We start from the raw sequence: 27232 nt of genomic DNA on the forward strand, positions 1-27232 counted from the left end.
ATGGGTGTATTAGGCTACAACATTGTGGTGAGAAGAGATGGGTGTATTAGGCTACAAAAGTTAGGAATATAAACAGTTGTATTTATTCTTATATTGTATGTGCTCCAAAGGTTTACAGTTCATTTTTGCATGTTGGCATTACCATAGGAATCAGGCCACCTTTAATTTGCAAAAGAATGAACCCTACTACAGTCTACTTCACCCAAAAGAGAATGAACCCTACTACAGTCTACTTCACAAAAAAGAAAATGAACCCTACTACAGTCTAGCACATCTGATTTATTCTGGTCGTCCTGGGTTAATGAAATGAACGAATCATGAATATCTATAGCCATAATCTAACCAAGTTCTCCTTTTGTGAGAAATGTTTTGATTGATTTATTATAGAACCAAATTATTATCAAAGAGAATGTAAGATGCGATATGTTTTGCAATGTATTTTCCTCTAAAGTCTCCACTAAATATAATTTCCTCAATCAATATAATGAAGCGACGCCATATTGAAACATATATAGGATTCACACTGAACTTAATAATAGTAAATAAACCTTGACCAAGAACATACAATTAAAAGACCGTTTGAAAATGTATACCACGTGTTATTATTCTTAAGAACTTGATAAGAGGCACTTTATTTTCCTTGATTCTCAAGAGTTTAATCTTTAGCCTAATAGATGCATGTTCACTCCAATCAAACTTGTGGGAAGCCAAAGTAAACTTCAATTAAATATATATACAATAAATAGACTGTTTAACATTTAAACATATTTATGAAGTTATTTATACCCAGTTCAGGGGAGAACAATGCCTCTCCTTTAAAATGTCCATGCAAGTCCTTTTCTGCATTGCAGTTGAGCATCTCTGTGTAATACAGTCCACACATCTTGTGTGTCTATAGAGAGCAATACTGAAATGCATCAGTACTACTTCCATACTGTAGCTTGTGCTTTCTCCCTATGCACAGAAAAGCAGCAATTGACAGTTGAATTATAACTTCTTTCATTCCTCTCAATCTTATTCCATATACTACAATGTCACCCCAGTAGCTCCATGCGTTTAGACAGAGCATTGAATGAACTGCATACTGGTAATATATTGTCTATCAGTGTCAGACATGTGTGGGGCTTTCTGAGTAAGGGTCTGTCTTGGCCATGTGGAGCACCACGGCAGGGGCTTTGTAATGACAGTGTGTGCTGCAGCTCACGCTGCCACAGGGCTTCCTGCTAGTCCTGTCTGATGCCAGCTTCCTGCTGCACAGGCCCTGCCAGGTCTGCAGGGTCTTGGAGCTCCACACCCACACACCACTGGTGATGCCCACCACCAAAGACATGAAGATCTTCAGCATGAACACCGCCACAGTGGGCACCGACGCATCCAGGGAGCAGTCCTCGTTCCGGCGCCCGGGGAACGACACGCACTTGCCCTCTAGCCCCCTGAACTTCCAGTAGTCCATGTTGAGCCTCTCGTAGAAGTAGCAGATGATGACGCAGGTGGCGGGCACCGTGTACAGGATGGAGTAGATGCCGATCTTCACCATCAGCTTCTCCAGCTTCTCCGTGTTGGTGCCTTCGGTTTTCATCACCTTGCGGATGTGGAAGAGCGCCACAAAGCCGGTGAGGACGAAGGACGTGCCAATGACCAGGTAGCAGGACAGAGGGATGAGCACAAAGCCGGTGAGCGCTCCAGAGTCCATGCTGCCCACGTAGCACAGACCCGTCAGCTCATCCCCTGCTACCTTCCTCATGGTGAGGATGATGATGGTCTTCAGAGCCGGGATGCCCCAGGCGGCCATGTGGAAGTAGTTGCTGTGGGACTCAATGGCCTCGTGGCCCCACTTCTTACCAGCGGCCAGGAACCAGGTGAGGGTAAGTATGACCCACCAGATGGACGAGGCCATACCGAAGTAGTAGAGGATGAGGAAGACGATGGTGCAGCCTGTGGACTCCAGCCCCTCCTGGATGATGTAGAGCTCGCCATTCTCCCGGTCGCAGGCGATGTTCTCGGCCCCAGCCACCGAGCGGATGATGAAGGCCACAGAGTAGATGTTGTAGCACATGGAGAGGAAGATGATGGGCCGTTCAGGGTACTGGAAGCGGTGGGGGTCCAGGAGGAAGGTGAGAACGGTGAAGGACGTGGAGACGAAACAGAGCGTTGACCACACCGTCATCCAGATGAAGGCAAAGTCCTTGTCCCTTCTGGACCAGAACACGTCCACTGCCGAGGAGCAGCGGGGAGCACACGATTGGCTCTTCTCCACGTACTGGAATTTCTCTGGGTTCTCGCAGGACCCCAGACTGCCAGTGGAGCGCCCGTTACCGCTACCCGGTTGCCTTGGCCGGGGGGGAACAGGAAGCATGCCCTCTCCCTTCTTGATCTCTGTCTTGGTGTCGTTCTCTGGAGCCTCCATGCACAGCGCGTTGGGGTCATTCCTGGTCGGGAGCTTGGAGCAATCCAGCGAGTCAGGCCATGCGTAGTGGAACTTCTCCATAATGGGTGAGCACTTCTGCCTGGCCTGCTCACACATGGGCCTGCAGGCTGGGATGGAGGTAGACACTTTATCAGTGCACATGGGGGTGTAGAGAGAGCAGAGGAAGAAACGAAGGTGCACATCACAGCCGTACTCCACTAGAGGTGCAAACTCATTCAGCTTGATGGCAGCCTCCTTTTGGTTGTCATGGTCCATAAAATTGGGCATTCTGGTCATGTTGTAGCCAATGCCCTGGCACATGGGGATTACTATGGGTTCGCATTTGGCTGGTCTGCCTCGTTCCAGGTCGTAGGTTCCTAGCTCCACACTGTAGCCAGCAACCACCAACTGACACCAGAGAGAAATCAGTATCTTCAAAGGAGACCCCTCCATGCTTCTTTTCAGTCATATGTTTAGTGTAAGAACAAGTTGTATTTGTTCAGACCGAAAATGTAAATTCATGCGGATATGTCCATATTATTTTACCATTGTAAGCACAGCCCCCAAAACAAGCGTTGTAAATCCGTTGTTACAAATGCATTTCCTGCTGCTATACAACGCAAATGCAGGTCAAATTTATAAAAAATGAATTCCAGTTGGTACACATTAGTCTATTATATTATTTAAAAAAGCTTCCACGGTATTAAATGTTTAAATGTCCTTAGAAGGTGAGACTCCGAGCCAATTCGAGCACGGCAGAGTTCAATCTAGAAAATGAAGTTTGCAATGAAATGAGAAAATAACGCTGGTGAGCTCAAATAACGTTCATTACAGAACGTGTTAATCCTGGACTTCTTAGTTTTGAATCAAACATGTTTAAAGCTAAATCCGTGCAGCTGTTTGCAGCAGTACATACATTTCACTCTACGTCAGACAACCGCTCTCCATCCATCGTTTGAGAACACTGAACTTTCTCTTCTATTTGCGGCTCTTACCCGATGCGAGGGAGGGCACTTCCATGACGCGACGCTTCCATCTCGCACCGCCCACCACCGACCTGAGAAGCGTCTTTAAGCGCACGCACGACTATATTAATTCCACATTTATTTATTTGAAAGTGGTGAGTGAGGTTTGGATAAACTTGAATCTTATAATTTAACCGAGTGATCATGACAATAGGCTATGGCCCATTCTGTCCAAATAGTTTATAAGGCATCTTATGATAGGCTACACATCTGCTTCTGCAATGGTTTAAGTGAGTAGTGAAACGGTCACTATTTATCATACAGTATCACAATGATGTATATTATGCTACGTGTTTGTGCCTATGAAAAATACTATTGTTACCATCTAGTGGCTGAATGGTAGGCTACAATTGCCCCCTTGACATCTCAAAGAAATGTTTGATATTTTCATTCACTATGTGATATAACTGACTCTACTCATGCACAAAAAATCCCATTGATGAGGCTGTTTTAGGAAAGGCCAAAGAGAGACTAGGAAATATCAAAGAGACAGTATGATCCAACAGTTTATAATATGACAGTGACACACAGCATAATAAATCACGGTCTTGGTGATTATATCAGACATGTTCAGAAACTGCACATTAGGCCCATGAACTAGGTGGACCTCCGACACATGATGCTAAATCTGTTTGAGCTTTCAAGGGTAAATTAAAGATGTCTATAAAATGCATGAAATATTGAAATAGGCAGCTTCACCAACACTTGAGTTTATGAAAATGTTCCCTGAAATCAGTCACAGATAACTGAAAGAGATCTCCCCAAGGAGTCATTTCAGATGTGAATTCATGTATTTTCATTGTTGGCCAATTGCAGCAGTGTTTATTCTGCATCAGAGGCAATGTCCAAGCCTGGATTGGCTTTGAACTCCTCTTAATTGAGAGAGTGACATTAACTATTTGCTCATTGCTACAACACTGTATACAGCCATAATATGTCATTTGAAATGTCTCTATTCCTTTGGAACTTTTTGTGAGTGTAATGTTTACTGTTCATTTTTTTGTTTATTTCACCTTTGTTTATTATCTATTTCACTTGCAAAGCAAGAAGGGCCTTCTATGCCACCAAAAGGAACATACAGCTCACCAACCAAGAATTCACAAAATGGGACAAACAGCAAATTGAGACTCTGCATGCAGAATTCTGCAAAAATATCCTCTGTGTACAATGTAAAACAGCAAATAATGCATGCAGAGCAGAATTAGGCCAATACCCGCTAATGATCAAAATCCGGACGTTAAATTCTACAACCACCTAAAAGGAAGCAATTCCCAAACCTGCCATAACATACAGACAAATAAACCTGGAGAAGAGTCCCCTAAGCAAACTGGTCATGGGGCTCTGTTCACAAACAAACCGACCCCACAGTACCCCAGGACAGCAACACAATTAGGCCCAACCAAATCATGAGAAAACAAAAAGTTACTTGATACATTGGAAAGAATTTACAAACAGAGCAAACTAGAATGCTATTTGGCCCCAAACAGAGAGTACACAGTGGCAGAATACTCGACCAATGTGACTGACCCAGAGTTAAGAAAATCTTTGACTATGTACAGACTCAGTGAGTATAGTCTTGCTATTGAGGAGGGCCACCGAAGGCAGACCCGGCTTTCAAGGTAAGAGAGGCTATGTGCACATTGCCCACAAAATGAGGTGGAAACTGAGCTGCGCTTCCTAACCTCCTGCCAAACGTATGACCATATTAGAGACACATATTTCCCTCAGATTACACAGACCCACAAATAATTTGAAAACAAATCCAATTTTGATAAACTCCCATATATAGGATGAAATACCAGTGTGCCATCATAGCAGCAATATTTGTGACCTGTTGCCACAAGAAAAGGGCAACCAGTGAAGAACAAAACACCATTGTAAATACAATCTATATTTATGTTGATTTATTTTCCCTTTTGTACATCATTACAACACTGTATATAGACATACAGTTTTTCTAAATTGCTAAAACACTAAAACCCATTGGCTGAACAAATTTCTCAGTTGCCTGGACTCATTTAGCTAATTATGCAGTCTGTTGTCAATACCTTAAACCATTTCACATGGTAAAACAATTTGCAGATCTCACTTAGACTTTTCAGCAAAACTCTAAACACATTCTCATTCTCAAAACACATTCTGCACTCTAATGCACATGTCATCCACAAGTGGAAACACAAGTGGCAACAATCAAATACAAATAGAGAACATATGTCATTGATTGAACACAACCACTCAAAATGGATTTAACCCGTTTCAAATGATGCGACACAACCAATATAAGCCAGTTCAGAGAGCAAACAGGTTGTTGAAGGTGGGAAGGAGAAAGTCTGAGAATGGATACTGTAGTACAGTGCATTGTAGGCTGTATACTGTACAATGGACAAATGGCCCTGAACGTTGTGCTTTCCATTTACAGTTTCTCAGTCGCTTTGGTGTATTTTTAACATCATCCCTAACATGTGCAAAATAATAAGTGCATTTCTCAGAACAATTTGTACAACCTGCAATATACAATAGATATGTTTCTAAAGCTAGTCAGTCACTAAAAATCCTTAGTACATCTCTCAAAAGTAAATATTCATGCCAATGATCATGTCAGTGTCATCAGAATGATAAGTCATTGAGTCATTGTTCACGAACAAGGTCGTCAAAATGTTTAGGCATGTTGTCAATGTAACTGTGTACTTTGACAGTATTACCTGATGTAAACTTAGGCTACAGTTTGGATGACAGTTACTGTATTGAAAATGCACAAGGCTGCACTTCTATGGCATATATCAATTTCAACAGTGCTATTTACATATTACTGTATGTGGGTTATTGATTGAAAGAGACTGGACAACCCAAGGGGCACAAAGGAAAAAAAACCTAAATTAGAAAGAAACACAGGAAACCACCCCTAAGGCACAACTTTGCCCGCAGCACTGTCTCTACACATCCAGACGTTCCTGTCTGTCGGCCCACATATTCTCATCCACATCACACCGGATATTTTCCCTTCCAATGCAACGTGGAAAGAATCTTTTGGAATGCCTTATCCATCCTCTGCAGGCGTCTACTGTGATGTCCTCACATGCTGCATCCATTGCAGCCAGCAGGGTCATCTGTGTGTGTGGCTGACGATCGTACACCTTCCACCTCCATGCTGAAAAGAACTCCTCAATTGGGTTAAGGAATGGTGAATAAGGTGGGAGGAATTCTATGAGCATCCTCGGGTGGGTCACAAACCATTGCCTTATGATGTTTGATCGATGGAAACTCACATTATCACAAATGACCACATACTTTGGCAAATCCTCTCTAAACAGACCCCTCTCATCATCAGGGATGAGAGCTCTGTAGAGAGTCTCTAAAAAGTTTAGTAGATGCTGGGTGTTGTATGGCCCTATAAGGGGGATATGGGTTAGGACACCATGCTCCGAAATAGCAACACACATGGTGATATTTCCTCCCCGTTGGCCTGGCAAATCCACAGTAGCTCTGTGACCGATGATATTCCGACCCCGCCTTCTGCATTTGGTCAGGTTGAAGCCAGCCTCATCCACGTATAAAAAGTTGAGAGGGTTCACTTGATTCCAACTCCATTATACGCTATATCCCAGACCACACAGTTGAATTGGTTTTGGTAAGGAAGAGTGACATAAAATGTACATCTATTGCATGTTCTTTCCACAGCTATGGAAATGTGTGCAGTTTATGCTTACTGTACTATGTATCACTATAAAATGTGGCTGTAAAGTAGTTACATAGATAAATGTTTTACCTGTACATTCTGGTACCGTAGCTCCTTAACTCTGTCCTCATTCCTTTGGAATGGTACACGGTACAGCGGTTTCATACTCATCTGGTTTCTATGCAGCACCCTGTCGATGGTTGAGATGCTAACCGTATGGACTTTTTCAAAGACATCGTTGTCTTCTATAATGGTCCTTTGTATTTCCCTGAGTCTCATGGCATTGTTTGCTCGGACCATGGTGCAAATAGCCTCCTCCTGTTGAGGTGTGAAAATGCGTCCTCTGCCACTGGTTTGAGGTAATCTTGCAGTCCTATGTGGGGAAAAATGCAGTGATGCATCGCACACGTTCACATAGATAAAAACTATGCGAACACACATTTTACTGTAAAACATACAGGTGGGGGCATGTAAGGTGCAGTATGTATCTGTATAGAGTATATTTCTGTATGCTGTGAAATACAAGTGGACTACTGTAATATTAAGCATTGTAGGAAGTATACAGTATACTGCTTATATACAGTAACAGTGCACTGTACATTGGTGGACATACCCGTTCTCTCTTCGAAACGTTTGAACTATTGAGGACACGGTTGATCTCCCAATATTCAGCTGCACCCTTCGAACCGCCTCAGCCATTGTAAGGCCATGATTGACAACACGGTCTACAATAGTGGCCCTTATGTCATCAGATATGCGCCTATGTCCTCTTCTGCCTCTTTCTCTGTTTTGCCTTCCACAACACATCCTTGCTCCTCTTCTTCCTCCTCTTGGCTGTTGACCCTGTTCGTTTCCTGGTCCATCCATTATTGGAAAATTGCAACTCTGTGTTTTGGTCTGTCTATATATGCTTGCCAATTGATTCTTCATGAGATGCACCTTTGAGCAATTTAGACAACTGGTTGATTGTTGGTTGAACTAACACTTTACATTCCTTCATGAGTGAGGGTCAATTTCACCTGCACGATTCATCAATTCACGTTTTTGTACAAAAGGTCTAATAGAAATGTGTAAAACTATGCTTGACAGTTTATGACAAATAGTTCAACAATTTTGCATGTAATGGCTTATGCAAGGAACTAATGCCTATATGTTTTGAGGGGTAAGACTATTCAACAGAGAACCATCTACTATATTTTGATCAACATGACATGAGCAATTGATAATGTGGAAAAAAGCTGACACTTGTACATTATCAATTGCAATTTGTTCAAAGGAATAAGAAATTGCTTTACAGTTTTGTTGGATTGCTTACACACTAAAATTAAAAGTAGTACACTATTAGCAAAACCTTACACTCAAGAAGCAAAACATCAGCCCATATTTGCACAACTATAAGCACATTGTCAACCTCACACTTGTTGCAAAACTCTACACACAGTGATTTGCAAAACACTAAACACACTTAACATACATTACACACAAACATCTATCATGACGTCACGTCCTTGTAATACCAAAGCACTGACTGTCAAATTACCACACCCTCCAACCTATTGGTTCAACACAGTCATCAGGTGTGCAAACACTCGTTTGCTTAATTGTAGACACACCAATCAGGTGTATGAGCACTATAAAAAGCAGCAGGTGAGTTCATCAGTCTTCAAGCACAATGGAAAGAGTCAGAGAAAGAGTAAGACAAGAAGAAGAAGAAGAAGAAGAAGAAGAAGAAGAAGAAGAAGAAGAAGAAGAAGGTGGTCGTGCTCAAAGAGGACCGACTCTGACAAATGAGATCCGCGCAACACTGGTTGACCACGTTGTCAACCACGGCCTGACGCTGAGGGAGGCTGGACTGCGAGTACAGCCAAATCTAAGCCGATATACAGTGTGATGAGAACATTTCGACTGGAAAATAGGTAAAAAATATCATCATATCAAAAACATCTGCACGGTTTCAGTAACTGCGTACAGTACTGTTTTCTATGCACTGTCGGCACTTCTGTTACCTTTTCCTGTGAAATTACTGTACTATTGTATACTGTTTTTTCTTCTACATAGGATTGAGGGTCAGGAACGACAAGGGGGAAGGCCTCCTATGTTCATAGAACAGCAAGAGAGGGAGATGGTAAACATGGTTTTGGCCAACAATGCTATAACACTCAAGCAGCTCCAAGCTAACATTGTCAATAACCACGCCATTTTCAACGACATTCATCAGGTCTCAACATCAACACTGGCACGCATCCTAAAAAAAAAACATTCAAATGAAGCAAATTTATCGAGTGCCTTTCGAGCGCAATTCTGAAACGTCTGCGGCATGATTATGCAGAGGTATGTATTCACTTTAGCAGTGTGATCTTGCATACTGTCTCATAATATTTTACTGTACTGTAATATGTATACTAGATCTGTAATGAATTTCCTCCTCCTCTTCCGGAGAGGCGAAACGGATCGGAGGACCAATATGTCGTGGTAAGTGTCCATGGTTCTTTTTAATACGTTAAGGTACACATGAACAACTGACTACAAAAAACAAGAAATGTGAAACTCAAAACAGTCCTATCTGGTGCAAACACAGAGACAGGAACAATCACCCACAAACACACAGTGAAACCCAGGCTACCTAAGTATGATTCTCAATCAGAGACCACTAATGACACCTGCCTCTGATTGAGAACCATACTAGGCCGAAACATAGAAATACTCAAATCATAGAAAAACAAACAGACTGCCCACCCAACTCACGCCCTGACCATACTAACTAATTACAAAACACAGGAAATAAAGGTCAGAACGTGACAAGATCTACAATGAACTACACAATTTTGCCTGACACTGTTTTTCAGAGAGTTTTACGAATGGATGGAGAGGAGATCCAGCATGAGTTCATTTACGTAGATGAGGCTGGGTTCAACCTGACGAGAACACGAAGGAGGGGAAGAAACATCATTGGCCACAGGGCTATAGTCAATGTCCCAGGGCAACGTGGGGGTAATATAACACTCTGTGCAGCCATTACACAGAATGGGGTCCTCCACCGCCATGCCCATATGGGCCCTTACAACACAGCACTCATACTTACATTCTTGGACCAATTGCACAACATAACAGCAGCAAATCAAATCGATCATATGCAATACATTGTTGTCTGGGACAATGTGTCTTTCCACAGTTCAGAACTGGTTTCAGCAACATCCACATTTCACTGTCCTATATCTTCCACCATAGTCTCCATTCCACAACCCTATTGAAGAGTTTTTCTCGGCATGGCGGTAGAAGGTATATGATCTCCGTCTCCAGGCTGAGGTACCCCTCATCCAAGCCATGGAGGAGGCCTGTGACCAGATGGAGGTAGCAGCAATGCAAGGATGGTTTCTTTCCAAGGTGTCTTGCTAATGACAACATTGCCTGCGATGTTGTTGATAATTCTCTGGCCAGATCCAGCTAGGCGAAGAGACAATGTCTAGTTATTTTTTATTTAATTTTTTTTTATCTTACAATACGTAAAGTGACGTTTGGTTCCAGTATTATGAATCTCCATGTCAACATTTTGGGCGTGTTGAGAAATAAATGAGTTTCTTCAGTCTGCAACATTGGTCTTGTGTAGTGTTTTGGTGAATTGACATTATATTTGTAGTTTGTTGATAGTAGCCTACTCTAATCATAAGGAAGTAGAAGTGCTAAAAGTGTTTTAGGTTTATCACAGCAGAGTGTAACTCGTGCAAACAGAGTATAGTAATGTGAAACGTGTGTGTTTCATATGGGAACAAAGTGTGGTTTTTAAAAAAGTGTATAGTTTTTACAAGTGTTTAATTTTGCAAAGGATCTGTAGTGTTTTGCTAATTGGGTGTGTGGTTGTGCTAATTGTGTTTTGAAAACACGGGCCCTGTTTTGAAAATCGTGCTTAAGCAATCAAAAAAAACTAATGTGCACAAGTGACTGACTAGATTTAGATTTGTACAAGTAGTATCAAGAATTTGCACTTTTGATCTAAGAAATGCACCAAAGCGACTGAGAAACTGTAACAGTACTGACTGCTCAATAGATTTTGACTGGTTGCAAGTTCATAGAATTACAGTATCAGAGACAAAGGACAAGTTTGTGAGATGCAGGGTACAGTACTGTAAATGGGGGTACAAGGAGGAGGAAGAACAAAAAACTAAATTGCAAAGAGTAATTTCTGATCAATTTCGAGCTACTATAATAGAACATGTTTTCATTCATCAAAAGACCATGACTTAAAAATATATATATATTTTTTTAATAAATGTACTTCTCCCTGAGAATTGTATGTTTTGAACAATGTGTTCTATTTTTCAGTGTATTTACTGACTGCTTGAGAGTGTATTTTGATCACTTTGTTTATGATTTGAGAGCAGTGTTTGATTTTGAACACAGGTAAAACTGTTTTGAGGCGAATGTTTAATTTTGCAAGAGGAGTCGGGAGGTTATGTAAATAGTGCTTGAAGATGAGGTTTAGTGTTTTCAGGAAATGGCGCAAGGTTTCAGAAATGGTGTTTTAGCAATTGAGAAAAACTGTATGACATTTGAAATGTCTTTATTTTTGGAACTTTTGTAAATGTAATGTTTACTGTTAATTTTCTATTGTTTATTTCACTTTTGTTTTATCTATTTCACTTGCTTTGGCAATGTCAATACATGTTTACCATGCCAATAAAGCCCCTTAGATTGAAAATAAATTGATTTGAGAGAGGGGGAGAGGGGGAGAGTGAGAAAGAGAGACAGAGAGAAAGCTTTGACTATTTATCTTTTCTGACAAATGGTGGTGAAAGCAGGCAATAAAACCACTTAAGCCGTAGTGTTATAATGTGGTGATGCATGAGATTTGGCAGTTGGTAAAATATGCTGTCACCTTGCCATCAATTTCAAATTGGGGCTTGATACTCATCTAGCCAGAGAGGAAGTGCATTCCAGACACAGAGATGTTATCTTGCTCGACATCAGCATGATGCTTTTGGTAAATCTAGTATGATACTTCACAGTTCTTTCATGTCGTTGAAAGAGCTAGCGTATGCTTAGCTTCTAAAAGGCCCAGGTTTCAAAGCCATGAGGCAAAGTGAGAGGGCCTAAGAGTCAAAAAGGCTTAACAAAAATATACTTATCTAGATTTAGCTTCTCAAGGTGTAACAGTTGTGAGTCCATTTGAAAGGTCATTGGAACCCATTACAAAGGCACAATGACTGGAATGACCTATCAGGAAGGAATACATGAGAGAGGTGGCTAACCCGAGAATTGACTTCCCACTTCTTGGAAGAAAGTACAAATGTTGAGGTTAATTCTAATCCCTCATACTCTCTCACTCACACACACACACACACACACACACACACACACCCCCCTTCTCCAACACTGCAATATAACACAGCTTGCCATTGCCAGGTTTTTGTACAGTATGCTTTATAATAACCAGCCTTCAAACAAACCCGCCATCTTGTGTTACATCCAGTAATCAGACGATCCAACGTGTGGGCCTTGTAATTATTACTCCTCTTACTTATTGGTTATCATATATCAGACACCAAGCCATAAACACGCCGTGGAGAACAATGGGAGAGCTTGCCACAGCTTGGGTTGACATTACTCTCCCAGAGACGCTGGCTGTCTGTGGTCGTTATGGGTGTAACAAGAGACACCTCTCACTTAAAGCACTACATCTGGTCGGCCATACTGCTTTTGACGGGGAGCATAATGGCATATTGTCGGAGGTCGGATGATGCAATTAACTCTTTGTTCATTCAGTCCCAATCCTCTACTGCTCTGATACCCTGGCCTTAGCTAAGTCTCACCGTATAGAATGAGGGGACATCCCTTGTCGGTGAGGGTGGGGTAGAGTGCTCACTGAATGTTTGTGCACAGTTAGTTTCAGAACCATTTCAGTAGCAGGAAATATGTTGCCTAATTGACTGCAGTGGGTGAGTGCACACGGTATGCACTAGTGCACTACTGCACTATTAATATTCTGAACTCTCATGAATTACAGTATTGGACTATTATTGTCCTGCTATTCTGTAACTGGTTCAGAGAATTGTAAGAGAATTGAAAGGAACAAATTCTTTCATCATCACAACCCATCTGTGTTCTCCATCTCTCAGTGATGTGGAAAGATAATGTTCTTTACAGCTCTGATGGTGGCAGGTAGACAAAATAAGTGAATGGCTGCCTATTCCTTGTCCTCCCCACTCCTCTCTCTCTCTGTCAGAGGGGAGGGAACACAGGCACTTAACGAGGTAGGCAAAACCCAGCACTTTTCCAAATCAAGGGACCCAGGCAGCACAGACAGGCTCCTCAGACGTATGGTAAGAATGCGAGGTGCCAAGCAAAGCAAATCTTTTTGAAGGATTTAAAAATAAACGGGGCTCTCAGTTCTATGAGAAGGATTCATTAAAAAGGTCCAAACAATAGCATCCAACCAAACTATGTCAAGAAACGTGCGATATCATTTACTTCAGAGAAAACTAAAGGAGATTTAATATAATCTCTCTAAAAACAGGGATTCTAATCCACAACCCCCGACTCTCATCTATCCTTTTAACCACGTCCAAAGTGAAAGGGAGAGAGAGAGAATGTGTGTGTGTGTGTGTGTGCATGTGTGTGTGTAGTCTGTGACAGATATAGGTCATAAAGAGAGTTAGGAAAGGGAAGCCTGATGTTGACCTTTTCCCTTTTGTTTTTGAAAGATGAACATTCTGGCCATACACACGTGTACTCTCTCTGGTCCTGGGGGAGCAATGCCATGGAAAGCAATATTACTGTGTGGTCACAGGCCTAATGTAAGGGGAAGGGGGGTTGTTTTGAAGGATTGGATGGTTGTAAGGCGGTAAAGTGGGGTCATAAATGCTTTGGAAGAGTGTAAATATAACTCTTCGAAGGGAGGCATACAAACGATATCAGGTAGTTTGTTGTTGACACTCGCAAACTTGGATTATTCACATTTCTGTGGACGGGTAACAGAAGAACAATGCCTGTTTGCCAAGGTCGAAATAACTGGAGAATATGTTATATTCTGCTTCCCCGGAATATGATTTCTCAGCAGGCATTCTCCGTTACAGGGAATGCCAGGCTTGGTTAGATTTCACTTTGGGTGAGGTGGAAGGACTACATTTGGACTGGAAGGAAATGTAGCCAAGAAGGTCAGGTGTAGCTATTAAAGTAATAAGCAATATTTCTAAATCAATGTAAAACTAGCATTTCCCATCCCTCTTCACAAAATCTGTCATGTGCTGCTTGAAAACCCCTAGACATAGTAAAAACAATACATCTGAAATGATCTTCTAGTTTCTAATATCTCCTCTGAAATACCTTTCTCTCCTTTGTGTTTTAGAATGAACCTGAGTTTTAGAGAAAAGGAGTAAAACATACAATGAGTGTACAAACCATTAGGAACACTTTCCTAATATTGAGTTGCACCCCATTTTGCCCTCAGAACAGCCTCAATTCGATGGGGCCTGGACTCTACAAGGTGTTGAAAGCGTTCCACAGGGACGCTGGCCATGTTGACTCCAATGCTTCCCACAGGGCAGCAGGTAGCCTGGCGGGTAGCAGCGTTGGCTCAGTAACCCCGAGCTGACAAGGTAAAAACCCTGAGCAAGTCAGTTAACCCACTGTTCCCCGGGTGCCGATGACGTGGATGTCGATTAAGGCAACCCCGCACCTCTCTGATTCAGAGGGGTTGGGTTAAATGCGGAAGACACATTTCAGTTGAATGCATTCAGTTGTACAACTGACTAGGTATCCCCCCTTTCCCTTTCCCAGTTGTGTCAAGTTGGCTGGATGTCCTTTGGGTGGTGGATCATTCTTGATACACTGGGAAACCAGCAGCATTGCAGTTCTTGACACACTCAAACTGGTGCACCTGGCACCTACCTACTACTATACCCCATTCGAAGGCAGTTAAATATCTTGCCCATTCAATCCATGTCTCAATTGTCTCAAGGCTTAACAATCCTTTAACCTATCTCCTCCCCGTCATCTACACTGACTGAAGTGGATTTAACAGGTGACATCAATATGGAAACATAGCTTTCACCTGGATTCACCTGGTCAATCTATGCCATGGAATGAGCAAGTGTTCCTAATGTTTTGTACACCCGGTGTACTATCAGAGTGGATGGAACGGTAAGTAAGTTATTTCCTTATCTTGTCGCTAACAGAATAGAGGCTACGTTTCTTCGCCCTCACAGCCTTGCTGTGCTCAAGTCACATCTGAGGAGCCGCGATCATCAGACAGCCAGTTCTATCCCACTCTCTCTCACACAAGTCTCTTAAATCACCGTCACGTCAAGGCTGTGAATAGCGGACCAATAAGCTCAATTAACACCCAAATACTGAATCCGTGCCCTTCTGGCCACCCGTCACCACCTTCCCGGGGCGGCTTCTCGGTTCTCAGCACATAAAAGAGCACCGCCAGCCCCCGGACCCTAGCCACAACTCCCCAGCCCCCTCCCCCATGTCACACACAGCCCCCTCAACGCCCTGGTCACACACACTGACACAGCCCACCTATTTATACATCACAACCTGGCAGCGTACATGGGAAAACAAGGCCACTCTACTATTTGTGTATGTCCAGTACTCCTTTTTCAATCATCACTTTGATGTCTAGGGAGATAAAAGGACATCAGGTGACTTCAGCTATATCTGAGGGTTTCTGTGTAGTGAAAGGTTGACAGACAGGCCAACAAGCCAATCACGTGGCGATTGAATTACATAATTTGCCCCCACTCCCTTCCTATTTGTGTAAAAGTCTGGAGGACTAGGCCATGGCAATCAATGCAATCAGTGTTCTCACAGATCCTGTGAAGGTCCTACGAGTCTCCCTGAGTCTCCCTGAGTCTTACAGAAGAGGTACAATGGCATAGAGAAAGATACGGTATCAGTGTAACCTCACAGTGTAATCTCTCGTGGTTGTTGATAACTGTAGCCTAGCACCATCTCCAACTGGAGGAAAAGGGCAACAGTGTGGCAAGGGTGTAAAGGGGTAGAGGACATAGGGAGAGATCGGCTGGAGGACAAGCAGCGGGTGGGACGGCATCTATCTTTGAACCCCCTTCTCCACCCCCTCCCACTTCTGCCCCTTAAGGATTACCAGCAAGTTTGACAGGCCAAACAAGTCCTATTAATAAACTGTGTGTGTGTGTGCTTGTGTGTGTGTGTATTTGTGTGCACACACATTGTGTGAGGTGGAGGTTTGTATGTACATGTGCATGAGGAAGGGCTTGGTTACAGAGTCAAATGACATAGGGACCCATGATTTGTGCTCACGTGTTTCTATACTGGACTAGACTCTCAGGTCCTTACACTATCAATGGGGGTAGAGGGCACCTGCCACCAACATTTCCTGGAGAGGAAAGTGGGCTGTTTCCAATCCATATCTTAAACCTTGATAATTAATTGAGAATCAACTATCATATTACAGAGTAACAACAGTAAGAGGATCAACATGCATGTACATCGTATGACTGAATGGCACACGGGCAGCATAGATTATTTGAATGAATATTATTCAGTGCCTTCAGAAAGTATTCAGAAAGTTATTCATGTCACGGCTTTCTTCCTGGGAAGGAGAGGTGGACCAAAACGCAGCGTGGTTGAAGTTCATGGTTCTTTAATAAGAGACACTTAACATGAACAAACTACAAAACAATAAACGTGGCAAAACCGAAACAGCCACATCTGGTGCAGCAAACACAAAGACAGGAAACAACCACCCACAAATCCCAACACAAAACAGGCTACCTAAATATGGTTCCCAATCAGAGACAATGACTAACACCTGCCTCTGATTGAGATCCATATCAGGCCAAACATAGAAATAGACAAACTAGACACACAACATAGAATGCCCACCCAGCTCACGTCCTGACCAACACTAAAACAAGGAAAACACAAAATAACTATGGTCAGGACGTGACAATTCATACCCCTTGACCTATCTTGTTGTGTTACAGCCTGAATTGAACATGGATTAAATCAAGTTTCTCTCTCACCGATCTACACACAATACCCTACAAGGAAAACATGTTTTTAGAAAATGAAATGATGAAATACAGAAATATCCATTTACATAAGTATTCAGACCCCTGAGTCAATACATGCTATAATCACCTTTGGCAGCGATTACTAATGTGTTGCATTGGATTTGCCCCAAACATAACTTCTTTGTATTCAGGACAAAAAGTAAATTGCTTTGCAACATTTTTTGCAATACTACTTTAGTGTATTGTTGCAAACAGGATGCATGTTTTGGAATATTTTTTATTCTGTACAGGCTTCCTTCTTTTCACTCTGTCAATGAGGTTAGTATAGTGGAGTAACTACAATGTTGTTTATCCATACTTAGTTTTCTCCTATCACAGCCATTAAACTCCTGCTTTAAAGTCACCATTGGCCTCATGGTGAAATCCCTGAGTGGTTCGCTTCCTCTCCCTCAACTGAGTAAGAAAACATGCCTGTATGACAAAATCCTGGGAAACATGGGACCAGGGGCGATGAGGAACAGGGAGTGGCTGAAGGAGGCCAGACAGAGCTTGCCGCAGAGTCTTATTCTGAGCACACACCGTGCATGCGGCAACGAAGGCTGAGACGTCAGGAACCATAGCGGGCCACCAGAAGCATTGTCGGAGGAAGGCCAGGGTTCGACGGGAGCCAGGGTGACAGGTAAGCCTGGAGGAATGAGCCCATTCCAGGACCTGAGATCGTCTCGAATCAGGCCCCCTCCCCCTAGGGGTCTCAATACCCCAGACAAGCCGCAAGACATGAGGTAGGAAGGATGGTGTCAGAGGGTGTGGCAGCAGAAACTATACAGGCGAGAGAGGACATCCGGCTTCACCGAGACATTCAACATTTTTATGGTCAGTCCACACCAAAAATGTTTGTTCCGCCCCTTATAGCCAGTGCCTCCACTCCTCCAGCGCAATCTTGACCGTCAGAAGTTCCGGATTCCCTACGTCATAGTTTCTCTCCGCAGAGTTGAGACGATGGGATAGGAAGGCACAGGGGTGAAGCTTTTGGTCCTGGACAGACCGCAAGGACAGGACGGCCCCCACTCCAGCGCCGGAAGCGCCAACCTCAACCACAAACTGACGGGACGGGTCCGGATGGATGAGGTTTGGATGAGGGTTGGATGTGGGTTGGGGCTAATCCACCACTGCTCTCACCTTTTCAGGATCCATCTGAACATTCCTGTTACGAATCCCTTTTGGCCCGACAGTCTAGGGGGGATGGTAATGAGACCCGTAACATAACTCATGCAAATTATTATTGTGACAAAGTAAAAGTGTGCACGAAATAACCACGACAACAGAAATCTACCGTCAAACTCTAGGTTTATTTATAAACACACGGTAATGGGGGGAGCAGGAAAAGGGGCTGAGCTGGACCCAAGGAAAGAAACAATAAGTAGTCAAAAACACCCCTAAGCTAGACTAGCCTACTTTAACAACAGCTAACTAACTAACCAAAAATACAGTGGGTGGTCCGCCCAGTTCTAACTAGTGTATTTAACAAAGTTCACCTACGGGTAGTGTATGCCCATGGGCGACTTGTCTTGTTTCCCCCTTTTCCCACCAGCAACAAACAAACACCATAACCAAAAACAATACTCACAGGTGATGACAAAGTGCTATGGAGGTGCTTAAACAAAAGATAGGTGAAGACACAAAGCGAGAGTGAAACACAGAGACCTACAGACATGGCATTTACAGAGAGATTGAGCTCTAGAGCAAACAAATGATGGGGTTTTTAAACCATGGGGAAGGAACTGTGATAGGGTAGGAAATAGGAGGAGGTGTGTCTTCTGATTGATGATTGATTGTTGATTGATTGGGGAGTGATGATTTTCACCTGTGAGGGGAGAAGGAGAGAAAAGAAACACACACAGGATACACACACACACACAGGATAACTGTATCCGTAACACTCCCACCCTTAAAAGAGCAACCCTAGGGGTTGCGACTACAGTATTTCAATGAATACACAACCTTGCAAAACATACAGAAATCATTTTCATACACGAGACAAAGCATCTGCCAACACATTATCAGAACCCTTTTTGTGGCGGATCTCCAAATTATAATTTTGTACAATCAGCGCCCAACGCATAAGGCGCTGGTTCTGGTTGTACATTCGGTGGAGAAAAACTAAGGGGTTATGGTCAGTATATACAATCACGGGTAGGGCACTGGAACCAATATATACTTCAAAGTATTGCAGAGCCAACAACAAAGCAAGAGCTTCTTGTTCTATTGTCGCATAGTTTGTTTGACATTTATTAAATTTACGTGAAAAATAACAAATGGGATGATCCACTCCACTTTTGTCCTGCTGCAGTAGAACAGCACCAGCACCTCTGGCACTAGCATCTACCTCAAGTTTGAATGGTTGTTCAAAATCTGGAGCAGCAAGTACAGGTGTACTACATAAGAGTGCTTTCGCTGATTCAAAAGCTCTCTTACAATCAGGGGACCACACAAATGATCTAGCCGGAATTTTTACAGAAGCTACGGTAGTAGCCAACCATCCCTAAAAAGCGGCGTAGCTCTCGTCTGGTGGTAGGTGCAGGGAATGCAGTTATAGCCAAGACCTTGGCACCAACAGGGCGCACCTGTCCATGGCCAACCTCTTTACCAAGATAGGTAACAGTAGCCTTCCCAAACTCGCACTTTGCCAAGTTCAGGGTTAGAGAAGCAGCTGCCAACCGTTCACATACTACCCTTAGCGAGTCAACATGATCTGACCACTCAGACGAATAAATCACTAGGTCATCAAGGTATGCACTACAATTAGGAACACCAGCTAATACGGAGTTAACCAGTCGTTGGAAAGTGGCTGGTGCATTTCGCATCCCAAAAGCCATGACTGAGTACTGTAGGAAGTTGTCTGGGGTCACAAAGGCAGAAATCTCAGAAGCACGTGAAGTTAACGGAACCTGCCAGTAACCTTTTAAGAGGTCTAACTTGGTTACATACTTAGCAGCACCAATAGTGTCGATACAGTCGTCCAGTCGGGGTAACGGGAACGAATCTGGCATTGTGACAGAATTTACCTTTCGATAATCCGTACATAACCTGGACGTACCATCAGGTTTAGGAACCAAAATGCAAGGAGAACTCCAAGGGCTTGAACTTGGCTTAGCCAGGTCATTCTCCAACAAATATCTCACCTCATCCCTCATTATCTTCCTCTTGGAATCGTTGATACGATATGGGTGTTGCTTGATAGGTGTAGCATTTCCAACATTAATGTCATGTTCCAACACATTTGTGCGAGTAGGAACGTCATTAAAGAGACATGGAAAACTGTGTAGTAGCCTCACAATATCATTGGCCTGTCCATCCGTTAAATGAACCAGACCGGATTGGATAGACAGCAGCATTTCTGAGTTGGGCAATCTAACACATTGCTGCTGAGTATTGCGCAACTCCAAGCCATCAACATCATCAATATGACAGTCCACTATCATAGCAGTAGTAGCAGAGGAGACAGCAGTACCTTCCTCTGTTTTTGAACTCTCTAACTGTGTGATGGGTCGGGTGTGGTAAGCTTTCAACATGTTAATGTGACACACACGAGATTGGCGTTGTCTATCAGGAGTTTGAAGCACATAGTCAGTTTCACTTATTTTCTTTTCAATTAAATAAGGACCCGAGAAACGAGCTGACAGTGAAGATCCTGGAACAGGTAATAACACCAGTACTTGGTCACCTGGCTGTAGTGGACGAGAAACAGCCTCTTTATCATAGTGTCTTTTCATGCTCCTCTGTGAGGAAGACAGAGCTTCCTTTGCGAGCACAAGCTTGGTGTAGGCGCTCACGAAAAGCGACTAACGTAGTCCAACACATTCTCATCTCTGGTACACAACTCTTGGGACAAGAACTGTTCTTTAAGGACTTTCATTGGTCCTCTCACTGTGTGACCAAACACCAGTTCAGCCGGGCTGAAACCTAGGGACTCCTGCACAGTTTCACGAGCAGCAAAAAAAACTAGAGGAACTCCCTCATCCCAATCTTTCTCAGATTCCAAACAATATTTACGTAGCATAGACTTCAGTGTCTGATGCCATCTTTCAAGTGCACCCTGAGACTCTGGGTGATAGGCGCTTGACACACGGTGCGTAATTGACAAGGATTTTAACACCTGCCTGAAGAGCTTGGATAGGAAATTGGTTCCTTGATCGCTTTGTACCACCCTAGGTAACCCGAATGTCGTGAATAATTTTATTAAGGCTTTACTCACTACCGGGGCTGTAATCCTTCTCAGAGGAATGGCCTCGGGGTATCTTGTAGCCATACACATTATCGTTAACAAAAACTGGTTACCCGATTTTGTCTTCGGTAACGGTCCGACACAGGAGCGGGAGGAATAACCTGATTTGGTTTTCCTGTTATCTGACATGTGTGGCATGTCCGACAGAACTGAGCCACATCTTGTTTTAAACCCGGCCAAAAGAAATGTCGAAGGATCCGATCATAAGTTTTTGTGATTCCTAAATGACCAGACCACTGGTGATCATGAGCAAGGGATAACACATTTTGTCGAAAGGCTGTAGGAATCACTATTTGGTAAACAGCATTCCAATCTCCATCCGCGTCAACATGGGATTTCCATTTACGCATGAGGAGATTACCCTCAATGAAGTAAGCCACGTTCTTCTTATTCACATCTTCCAATGAGACAACACTAGAAAAACATTTAGCAAGCTTGTTGTCAACCTTTTGGTTAGCAATCAGCTGCTCACGAGTGACTGGTAACTGTATTGCATCAGCAATAAGTTCAACGTTCTTTGCTTCTTTCCTGGGCTGTTTGTCAGAGGTGATCAGCTTCTCAGAGGTATCACACAATCCATCTTCTTGATCAACCTCTTTGAACAGAACAGTGTTTGACAAATCTATCACGTCACCCTCTTGTCGTGCCTGAGCACGAGTGACCGCACAAGCGGGGAACACATGTGGATAACTCTGTGCCAGCTCATTCGAGAGAGAGTGGTCACTTTTATCCAATACTTCCAATACGGGTACTACCTTTCCTCCGGCAATATCGTTACCCATTATAAAGGTCACACCTTTCACTGGCAACATAGGGCGTACCCCCACTCTGAATATTCCACTGATTAACTCAGAGTGTACTTTCACAAAGTGCAATGGCACTGGGACAAAACCCATTTCAATACCCTGCACTAACACACTGGAACCACAGTATGTATCGTCAGATAAGGGCAACACATCAGACAATATAAATGACTGCGCCGCACCAGTATCTCTAAGGATTTTAACCGGTCGCTGAGACGCTTCATCATTCGTTAGGGACACAAACCCCTGGTTCATAACTGCGGTCGGGGACTGAGACTTTCAAACTACAGTTACCCTTAGGCACCTGTTTTGTTGCAGACCTCACAACCGTACGAATTAGAGCAACACCTGTTGGTGGCTTGGCACGAAGAGGCATCCCTTGTTTGCGTTTAAGCAGGAAGCAATCATTAATCATATGTCCTACTTTATGACAATAGAAACAGGGACGCTCATTCTTCTGGCGTGCTTGATATACTACTGCTGGCCGACTAGGGCTAAAGGTAGGAAACTCAGTGGCTCTACTCTCAGTTTGAGCCGAAAACACACTCTTGTGCGTCAACACAAACTCGTCTGCCAACACAGACGCTTCTGCCAGGGAGGATACTTTCTGTTCGTTTAGGTAAACTACAATGCGTTCGGGTAATCAATTTTTAAACTCTTCCAACAAGATTAAGGCATTGTGAGTGGCAGAACGGGCTCCAATCAATAATGGGCTTGTGCCTCTGGAGCCATGAAAATCCCAAAACAACAGGGATGTGGGGAGATTCAATGAGGAGAAGCTGTATGGACTCACTGTGATTGCCTGATACCCTCAGGTTAATGGGAACTGTGCTGTGCGTGACTCTGCCAATGGATCGTTCGTCCAGTGCTTTGGCATCCATTGGAACGGAGGAGTTGTGTGGAGATACCTAGCTATACCAGAGTAGTGTCCATAAAACTCTCATCAGCCCCAGAGTCAATGAGGAGAGATTTAGACCGGTCACCCCACAACAGGATAACATGAAAAATATTTTTGTACCTTTATTTAAGTAGGCAAGTCAGTTAAGAACAAATTCTTATTTTCAATGATGGCCTAGGAACAATGGGTTAACTCCCTTGTTCAGGGGCAGAACGACAGATTTTTACCTTGTCAGCTCAGGGATTCGATCTTGCAACTTTTTTGGTTACAAGTCCAACGCTCTAACCACTGGGCTACCTAATGGGAGTTAGAAAATCCCCAGTCTGGCCCACCAGCGTACTCATACTTTCTGATGAGCCGGGTGTTTTACTGGGTAGGTGGCTATGTAATGCCCCGCAGCACCACAATACAGACAATTATTGGAGCTCAGCCTACATGAACGTTCCTTAGGCGATAATCTAGCTCTGCCCAGTTGCATCGGCTCCGGAGTGAACAAGTTGCCCGTCTCCGATGATTCCCGAGGGATCGCGAGTGACTTCAGCTCCTCTCGGAAGTACAAACGTCGGGGACTTCTGGACCTCTTCGGAGATGAACAAGCAGCAGCGGATGGGCAAGTGTGACCGAGACCAGACCTCCTCACCCTCCTGCGTTCCCGTAGACGCCCATCAATCCTAATGGTTAAGGCAGTGAGGGAATCGAGGTCCAAAGGTAACTCCCGAGCTGCGAGCTCGTCTTTTATCTCCTCCAACAGTACATGAAGGAAGGTATCGAACAGGGACTCCTGATTCCAGGCACTCTCGCCGGCCAGCGTGCGAAAATCTACTGAGTAGTCTGCCACACTACAGGAGTCTTGATGTAATCCAAGTAGTTTTCGGCTGCCTCTCTCCGGGATACCAGAGAATCGAACACCTTCCTCACCTCTGCCATGAAATCTCCCAGATGAAGGCAAATGGCGGATTGTTGCTCCCAAACTGCTGTAGCCCAGGAGAGCGCCTTTCCAGACATTAGCGTGAAAAATGAGGGAGCATGGGAAAAGAAACGCCCTGCAGGTTCCAGGATCCCCAGCATAACGCTCTGGAGGAGGTAAGCGAGGTTCTCGGAAGCCGGGGTAGGCTGTACAAAACCACCACTGGTAGGGGGATTACTGAGCATCTGGGAGGTCACCGTTGTGGCATGCTGCCTGTGAGATCGTCCACGGAATTGCTCCAGTAACGTCTTGAAACGCTGGTCGTGACGGTCCGCCAGCGAATGGAGCCCTTCCATTAGGTTCTGAAGTAGCTACTCATGTTTTCCAATGGTGGCTCCCTGCAGGGAGACAGCGAGACGGAGCCGGTCCGAGTCTGCTGGGTCAGTCAGGGCCAGTTAGTACTATAATGACACAGGGCGAGATCCAGACTCAGACACCGGAGGCAGATGGTTTGAGTCACTGATAATTATTGAAAAGGGGCAGGCCAGAGGCAGGTCGAGGACAGGCAGAAGTTCATAAACCAGGTCAGAGTCCAGAAGGTACAGGGCGGCAGGCAGGCTCGAGGTCAGGGCAGGCTGAATGGTCAGGCAGGCGGGTGGGTACAGTGTCAGGGCAGGCTCGAGGTCAGGGCAGGCTGAATGGTCAGGCAGGCGGGTGGGTACAGTGTCAGGGCAGGCTCGAGGTCAGGGTAGGCTGAATGGTCAGGCAGGCGGGCGGGTACAGTGTCAGGGCAGGCTCGAGGTCAGGGCAGGCTGAATAGTCAGGCAGGCGGGCGGGTACAGTGTCAGGACAGGCAAAGGGTCAGAACCGGGAGGACTAGAAAAACAGGAGCACGGAAAACACGCTGGTTGACTGGCAACAGACAGAAGACACTGGTATAAATACACAGGGAATAACGGGAACAAACGGGAGACACCTGCTGAGGGGTGGAGACAAGCACAAGACAGGTGGAACTGTTCAGGGTGTGACAATTATTGCACACAGAGTCCATGAAACGTATTATGTGACTTGTTAAGGAAATTGTTACTCCTGAACTTATTTAGGCTTGCTATAACAAAGGGTTGAATACCTACTGACTCAAGACATTTTAGCTTTTTATTTTTCATGAATTTGCAACAATTTTGAAAAACACAAATCCACTTTGACAATATGAGGGTATGTGTGTTGGCTAGTGATACAAAAATCTAAACACAATCTATTTTAAATTCAAGCTGTAACACAACAAAATGTGGAAAAGTCAAGTGGTGTGAATATTTTCTGAAGGCCCTGTAGTATAATACAGAATCTGTTTAGTTGGGTCTGTTTGTCATATGTCATATGTCTCAGTATAAAAGGCAACCATTTTGCATTGTCCAAACCTCTAGAACCACTGCATTCATCCTCATCCACAGCATTCATCCTTCGTTTCCCCTGCCATAATCAACACATGTGTCTGCCACAAGGCGCTGGTTGTGAGGTGTATAAGGATAAACCTGGGCTTACTTGGGACAGCTAATAGGCTCATCCATCATGGAGAAATGAGACAGGCTCCCGTCTCTCTTCTCCACCACTAGTCCTCTCCATCTCAAATCCGCCAGCCACTAGTCCGACTACAGCCAACTACTGTGCCCAAAAGTACATGCTTCAGGGGAATTTATTTGGAAGTTCTGGAAGTTCTGTTACCAGACCAGAGTGTCTTTCTTTCTTATTTTGAGTGAACAAGGGGGCCTTCATACTGAACATAATTTATCCAGTGTCTTGTTTCGGGGGAATAACTCCAGAAATGAAGCAGAGGGAGAAAAAGGGTCACTGTGGTTTTGAAACCTCCAAACCTCAAGCCTCCCTGAGCACTGTATGCACGAAGCTAGAGGGTCTTGGGGGCTCCTATTCATTTCTTGCACCGCTTCGACGTGGATGAAAACAATAATCAATCAATGGAGCCATTAAGGGAACATTACACATTGTTCCCCTGCGCGATAATTTGTTGCCGGTGGAATTTGAACATTTTATATGCATCGTTTGAGGTGGTGACAGCTTGCTGTGAGATTATACAGGGTTTGTGTACTGTAAATCCTATTTGCACTGTCAGTAGCCATGAATATTCTGGACTTGAAAAACATATCACCTCTTCTACATATGTTGAGCTGTAAGGAAAATACAAATTGGGTCGTGAGCAAAAGACACATTTCTGTTGTCTGCAAGATAATGGAAAGAAAAGTATTATTGTTCAGTGCAACCGAGTGCTTGGACATGGGTCAAACATCTTCACTTTAGTGAGGGACACAACATGATTATGCTAGGATGAAAACACTCTCATGACTCAAAGAACTGTGGTACAGTATGTGCTCACGTTTTGATGTATCCAGAAGACCCAGTCTTGAGTTTTTCATGCTTCCACTAGTCTCTTAGACAAAGTGTTTAATCTCTTTGAGTACACGCACATCACACGCGCATCGGCAGACACATGCATGTCAACGCACGCCGAGCGCACACATAAGCACACACATAGACAGGATATGCGTAACCCTCACACACACAAAATCTGCCGAGGAAAAAGACCCCTTTGATTTGGTCCAAAGTGCTGTACCTAGAACTCTGCATGTTTTCCTTAAAGCAGGAAAATCATAAAAAGCCCAGGTTCCTAAATTACTGTCACTCAAAGGGCTCCTTTCTCCTTCTCTTCCACCTCTAGTCCCCAGCCCCCAGACTCTGAGTCTTTCCCCCTTTCCACCGGCAGCAATGGGGTCTTTCTCTTGTTCCTGGTGCTGGCGCTGTTGTATAAACACACAACCTCCCTCATACAAAGGCTCAATTCTTCTCCTTAATGTTTAAAAATGGATACAAAGAGAAACTTGTATGATAATTTTTAGCATATGGTGGTGGGGGCCAAGTCAGACAGTGTTATGCCTTGTTCTTAAAAAGTGTCAAAAAGTTTGGAGCAGAAGAAGTTTGTGTTTTATTCAAGACCAGGCCTATGTCATCTGAATAGAATCTGAGTCGCAGTTTGTGTTTCAACGTGCCTAGATATTTCAGGTTCGGGAAACTCTGCATCTCAGAGTCATATTCTTTGATTTGTGTTGACAGGGAATGCTAGATAGTGCTGCTACATCTAGTTTGGGTGACATGGAGGGAGGGAAACTTGGAGAAAACCAAAAACAACTACAAAAACACAAAGATGAACAGAGTCACTATCC

General features: G+C 43.9%; 1 protein-coding gene across 1 annotated transcript; it reads right to left on the reverse strand.

Annotated features, from left to right (window-relative positions):
• Positions 1-259: 259 nt before the first annotated feature.
• Positions 260-3352, reverse strand: LOC115141681 (frizzled-9-like). The gene has a single exon (XM_029680770.1). It carries the CDS (start codon positions 2858-2860, stop codon positions 1109-1111), a length of 1752 nt encoding a protein of 583 aa, XP_029536630.1. The 5' UTR covers positions 2861-3352; the 3' UTR covers positions 260-1108.
• Positions 3353-27232: the final 23880 nt, after the last annotated feature.

The sequence above is a fragment of the Oncorhynchus nerka genome, linkage group LG14 (assembly GCF_034236695.1).
Source record: "Oncorhynchus nerka isolate Pitt River linkage group LG14, Oner_Uvic_2.0, whole genome shotgun sequence".
NCBI classification, from domain to species: Eukaryota; Metazoa; Chordata; class Actinopteri; order Salmoniformes; family Salmonidae; genus Oncorhynchus; species Oncorhynchus nerka.